A 6,189-nucleotide genomic window follows, 5' to 3' on the forward strand; every position below is an offset into this window, starting at 1 on the left:
ATGGGAAGTCCCTCCATATGTCTAGCCCCAATCCTATGATGTGCGGTCAGAGCCCATTCCCCTCCCCCCCCCCAGTCTGAGAAAAGACATCAAAAGTCACTGCTTCATCTCGAAGGTCCAAAACGCTCTAAGTGTCCCTTCCCACCCCCTTCAGTGACCAAGGTCAGCAAGAATGACATCGCACCACTTCCAAGAGCAGAGTATATGAGATTATTGCAGACTTTATAGAAAACTGCCCAAAGGAGATCCAGATTTCTAGGTGGGGGGGAGGCCTCAAGCCAATATGTTGGAGGAGGGTGACTTCCTGTGTGCAGAGGCAGCACAGGCCAGCCATTCTGCTTGACCTAGGGGTGGGAGTCAGGGAGAGGCGGCCCCCTCCCACTCACCAATTGTGCTTTGGGATCATGCAGAAGGCAGGGCGCTGAGGCTCTGACCCTGGACAGGAGGGCTTGTGCCTGAGACAGGAGGAGAGGCCCCCTTCCTCTTCCAGAAGTCATATGGGGCAGGGGGTGGGCAAGGATGGCAAGGTGGCAGCAAGGAAACTTCAGGGGAGAAGAGTCACATGGGAAAGAGGATGTGGCCAACAGCTCCCAGTCCTTCAGAGCCTCCTCTTCCACCCCTCTCTGTGGGCACAAAGGTCAGCTGACCCTGGTTCTAAGGCAGCCCATCTACTTTGCACCCCCAGGACTCTCTCCTCCAGGATCTCTCATGAGGATCTGCCAGCATGGTTGCGGGGGGCGGTGCTTGGCACCTGCCTGTTTTGCAGGGCTAGAGAGCTCATCCTAAGAGGAAAGGGGGGGTGGGCATCTCCCAGGGATGGAGTCCTCACTGGACCTGACCCAGTGAGCGGCAGGTGTGGGTACTGAGTGCAAGCGATGGGTTTAGAGAGAACTGAGAGCCCAGAACTTGGGTAGAGGGATGAACCTCAGATCGGGTAAAGAGCTGAGAGTCTCAAATTGGGAATAAGGACTGAGTATTGGGGTATGAGAACCCAAAGTGGGAAACACTGAGGATCGGCTCCACACTAAGGGTTTAACGAGGTGTCCCTGTCCCTGTGATGGGAGAGTTAGGAGCAGAGTGCCAAGCCTGGGCCAAGGAGGGGCTTGAGCTAGAGCTGGAGTGGTGGGTGGCATGAAATACATCTTCAGATTGGGGGAGGCTGCCCAGCCCTCAGAGCCCCCAGATGTAGGTCTGTATGCAGGATGAGCTGGTAAAAGAAAAAAGGCTCAAAGTCCACAAAAACCTTCTGAAGGGGGTGCTCTGATTCTGAGACTAGAATGGGATGTGAGGGCCCCTGAGCACTAGAAGGGAGCTGAGGGCTGCAAGCTGGAGTGTAGTTTAGGGGGTGTTTCTTGCTGAGAGGTCTGGGTTCAAAGCACAGGGTGGTGGAAGCAGTCTCAGGGGCTTGGGATAGAAGGAGAGGGTCTCCGAGTGAGTCCTGAAAGGGGGAAGGGGCTTCGGGTGGTTCAGGAGGGCTTTCAGAGCCTGGGATGAGTGGATGGGTGGGGAGCAGGTTCTGGAATCAGAAGAGGGTGTCTCTGGGTCTTCGATGGTGACAGCTCTCAGAAGCTGGGGAGAAGGGGTACAGCTCCAGGCCTCTGGGTGGGGGAGATGCCATAATCCAAAGGTCTCAGGGCAGGGGAAGGTCTCAAAGCCTCAAGCTCGCGGGTGTCCCATACCCACGGTCTTGGGCGAGGTGGCCTCAGTAAGGTCATCAGCTGGCAGGGGTTAGTCCCCAAGTCAGAACAGGAGAAGCTCAGAGGCCCGAACCCGGGGAAGTGGCGCGAGAGCCGGCGGGGGCGGCCGGGGCGGGCGCGCGGCGCGGGTCGGCGTCCTGCTCGTAGCGGTAGTGGTAGCCCTCCATCTGGTCCCGGCACGCCTCGCGCAAGTTGCGCATCCAGCGCTGGATGCCGCGGCGGTTTAGGTAGAGCACCATAAGGAAGATGAGGCCGATGAGCGCCAGAACAAGCCCGAAGAAGACGTAGGAGGCTTCCAGCTCGGGGCCGGCGAGTTCCACTTCATCCCCGCGACTGTCGGCATCGCTGTCGGCGCAGTGCAGCTGCGCCTCTTCCAGGTCCAGGAAAGGCCGGTTGTGCAGCGCCCGCGGGGCGGCGCAGCGCAGGCGCCGCGCGTCGGGTACGCGCTCCGTGGAGTTGCGCAGCCAGGCCAGCAGGGGGCGCGCGGCGCAGCCGCAGCGCAGGGGGTTGTCCGCGAGCAGCAAGCGCGGCGCGGGGAGGCCGCCATCGCGTTCGAGCGCCCGCAGCTCGTCGGGGTCCAGGCCGGCCAGCGCGTTGAGGTGCACATCCAGCTGCTCCAGGCGAGGCCGGCGCAGAGCGGCGGGCGGCAGGCGGCTAAGCGCGTTGCCCGCCAAGCCCAGGAGGCGCAGCTCGTCGAGCGGAGCGAGAGCGGCGTCCAGCGCGGCCAGCAGTGCGGGGCCGCCCCGCGCCAGCGCGTGGTTGAGCTGCAGCGAGCGCAGCGCGGGCAGTCCGCGGAAGGCGCCGCCGCCCAGGGTGCGCAGCGGGTTGTGGCTCAGGTCGAGCGCCGTAAGGCTGGGTAGCCCGTCGAAGGCGCCGTCCTCCACCACCTCGATGTTGTTGTGCGTGAGGCGCAGCGCAGTCAGGTGCGGAAGGCGCACACCGCCCTCCGCCGCCTCCTCCCCGTCCGCGTCCCCGCCGGCGAAGGCGGCCGCGCGCAGCACCGTCAGGTTGGCGCCCACGATGGTGAGGTTGCGCGCGTCGGGCGGCACGTCCCGCGGCGGCTGCCGGAGCTCGGCGCCGGACGCGCAGCGCAACATCAGCTTGGGGCCGCCGAAGCAGTAGCACTGGAAGGGACAGGGCGCGGCGGGTCGGCTCAGCGCCGCCGCCACGAGCAGCAGCCCCGGCAGCAGCGGGCCCCTGTGCTCCGGCTGTCCCGCGCGCGGGGCCATCGCAGCTGCCCCCACATCCAGCGCCCGGGTCGCGGCGCTCACCAGTGAGTTCGGAGCGCCTTGGGGGCGGGGAGGGGGGCGGGTGAGGCAAGTCCTTGACCCGGAGCGCCCGGCGGTCGTCGTCCTTCCGTCCGCTGGCTCTGGAGTCCGAGGAACCTTCACTTTCCTGGTTGGGGCGAGAGGGGACAGGCAGGGAGCGGAGCCCCCCGCCCCCGGTGCCCTCTTCGCCCTGCGCACCGGCCTCCGACTTCCGCGGCCGTTCTGGGCTCAGAGCCGAGTGGGCAGGGTTTGCCTCCCCCCTCCCCGCCTCCCAGCCGCCTCCTCCGCCCCCAGCGGTGTCTCCGCGCCCTCCTTGCGGAGAGGCGGGGTGGGAGGCTCCCGAGAACCAGGGCTTTGGGCTGCTGCTCTTGTTCTCCCCCCTTTCGGCTCCCGGACTGCTGTGAAGTTTGACTCTCCGAGGTTCTGACTTAGTTCCCTCTCATCTCCCCCACCCTCCGCGTTTAAGCAGGTTCTTTCCTCTTACCTCTCAGGCACGTGTGGGGCGGGGCGGGGCCGGGCTGGGGAGAGCTGGCAGGTGGGTCAGCATCTCCAAGGGAGAATTTAGGGGCAGGATTTTAGAGTTCCTCCTCCACGTGCAGGCAGGGATGAGGGATCAGCTGGGAAAGTTCCTCGTTTTTCAGCTGCTTCCTAATTCCTGTGATCAAGGAGAGGGCTGTGCTAGGAGAGGAAAATCCCCAGCCTCAGCCCCCTCTTCTGCCACCCCAGTTACATCTGGTCTGGCTCTGTCAGCATCCCTGAACGTTCCGGGAGACCTCCATCTTTTCCACCCCACCCCATCTACCCGAGGAAGTCAAGACAACCCCCTCTTCCTTCCATCCCTCCTCCCCCCAAGTCACTGGCTGCTCCGCCAGGATTTCTTCCCTTTGGCTTTCTCCACCAGGCTGGACTCCTCCCCCAAGCACTCTCCTAGGCCCTGGGACCGGTGGGTGTGGTGATTCAGCTCTTTGCTGCCCCCCTCCTTGCCCCAGCGCCTTGGACCCCTGCTTGCTTGTCCTGGGTCTCAGGACCTTAGGGTTGTTGGATGACATCAGCTGCCTCTCCTCCTCTCCAGGGTACCCCACCTGTAAATGGTGAATGGGTAGGAGGGTTTGGGGCTCCAGAGGTGGTGAGACCAGAAGCAGATTTTGCACTGTTGGAGTAGGGGGTCTCAGAAGGGACCAAGGCTGAGCTGTTTATATAGGTTTGTTTTGTTCTGGATTTCCGCCCCCCCCCCCGCCCCCTCCCCCTCCAAGAACTGGGAAGCTCCAGGCCTAATTTAAAGAGACAGGCTCCTGAGAAGGGAGCTCTCCTGGCCTTGGCATGAATTATTCAGGCTGTAGAAGTTGACACTTGATCCTCAGGCCCTTCTGGTATGAGCAGAGCTGGTTGGGATAAAGGCTCCCCCCAACCTAAGAAGCAGTCTCTTTCTCCTGAAATTAGGGATTGCTGGGTTGACTCCTTCCCTGAAAGTATATTTAACTGATCAATCAACAGATCAGTACCACCTAAGGAGAGGCCTGGGTCTCAGACAGGGGTCAATGTTGAAGTCCAGGGTTATTGATGCTGGGGGTGGGAGGAAGACCTCTCCTTTTCCTTCCCACTCTCTCCCCTGTCCCTACTGTCACTCCCAAGGTTTGGCAGATGAGAATAGTAACTTGCACATGCATATTGGACATGTCTTTTCAGAAGTGGGGTTGTATACTCACATGTATGTGTAGAAGCACACATAACATGTAGCAGGCCTAGGTGTGTCTGCATGTGAGCACATACACACACTCATGCTTACTTGTGTGTGCCTACACATGCACAGGAAGGCTTGCATAAGCTTGTGCACAGTTGCAGGCAGGCTCAGATGTGCTTCTTACACGTACTTGCAGGAGCATTCATACATGTGCACATGTGAACATAGATTTGAGTGCATTCTGGTATGTGTCCATTGATTCATAAGCATGTACATACTTGAACATCCATACTTCCGGGCCCATGCAGGTGCCTGGATGTGTTTTCAGAGGGACAAGCTAACAGACTTATGCAAGCACATGCATCCAGAGGTCAGCCAACACACTCTGAGCCCACTCCTGCCCTCCACCACACCCTTGGTCCATGGAGTTAACAGGGTGTGGTGTCTTTTCTTATATGGCACAAGAGCTCAGGCATGCCATAGACGCTGGGCCCTCAGCTGTTGCATTCACCCCAGCCGTGGCCCATGTCAGCTCCAAGCCCCAGCTCTGACATCTTCCCCAGTGGGAGACACTGGCTCTTCCTCATTGTTGTGTTTCTGGTACACGCACTAGTTCAAGAGACTATGCAGTAAATGTTTGTAAATGAATGAGTGAATGAAAAGGTCTTTGGTTTCCTGTCCTGCTGCGTACAGCCCCTTCAGCCTCCAGCCACTAAGACATCACAGGCCAGCTGTCAAGGCCAGCTCTCCCTTCTCAGGCCCCATGGTGGCTGGTTTCTGATTGGCTGATGGCCCTCCAGGGGAAGCCCTGAGGGGGAGCCAGCAGCTTTGGTGGTGGGGGTGGGGATGTGTGTGCATTTACTGGACACCTCAGTTGGGGAAAGGAGGCCCAGAGAGAACCTAGGACCATCAAAGGACAGAGAACAAGACAATGACTGTGTTTTATAAATGGGGTGGTGAGGCCAGAGGCCAGGGACTTGTCAAAAAACTTATGGTCCTTGGGGCTTTGCCTGGAAACCTGACCCCAGCACCTGGCCTAGGGCTCTGTCCAAGGTAGTAGGTGTGTCTGAGTGGCCAGCACCACAGGAAAATCTCTTCTTGACCCCAGGGATCTGAGGCCAAGAACAGATGGCAGGTAGGGTCTGGTGTGACCTTGGACCTCTCTCCACCTCTGGGCTGTGAGCTTCTATTTCTGCAGAGTAGGTGGGCTTCTGAATTTGTCATTTCTGGTCCTTTTTAGAGCTATTGTGATAATGTGAAGGGAAAATGTTTTGAAACAAGAAAAGCCATATCATTAGGGTCTAGGCACCTAGCACCCACATGACTCTGGATGAGGCATTGCCCTTTACTGGGACTAATTAGTTCCCATGCTGTTTGGCTCTGTTCCATCTTCCTTCATTCCCCAACACCTCAAATAATCATGGTAGATAATAGAAGGAATGAGTCTCCACTTGCCGTCTCTCTCCATGCCTCTACCCTGCCTTCTCCCCTGCCTCCCCTCTTTCTGCAGGTGTTCCTTATCTCTGTCCAGTTTCCCTTGGAA

At 59.3% G+C, this 6,189-nt stretch overlaps 1 protein-coding gene across 1 annotated transcript; it reads right to left on the minus strand.

Annotated features, from left to right (window-relative positions):
• Positions 1 to 241: 241 nt before the first annotated feature.
• On the minus strand, positions 242 to 3,171 carry TPBGL (trophoblast glycoprotein like). The gene has a single exon (XM_070383164.1). The coding sequence runs from the start codon at positions 2,924 to 2,926 to the stop codon at positions 1,757 to 1,759; it is 1,170 nt and encodes a 389-aa protein (XP_070239265.1). The 5' UTR covers positions 2,927 to 3,171; the 3' UTR covers positions 242 to 1,756.
• Positions 3,172 to 6,189: the final 3,018 nt, after the last annotated feature.

Source organism: Bos mutus, chromosome 15, assembly GCF_027580195.1.
Source record: "Bos mutus isolate GX-2022 chromosome 15, NWIPB_WYAK_1.1, whole genome shotgun sequence".
Lineage (NCBI taxonomy): Eukaryota > Metazoa > Chordata > Mammalia > Artiodactyla > Bovidae > Bos > Bos mutus.

Excerpts from the sequence above, each read along its gene's own strand:
- TPBGL (XM_070383164.1), bottom strand. The coding sequence starts at position 2,926 with ATGGCCCCGCGCGCGGGACAGCCGGAGCACAGGGGCCCGCTGCTGCCG.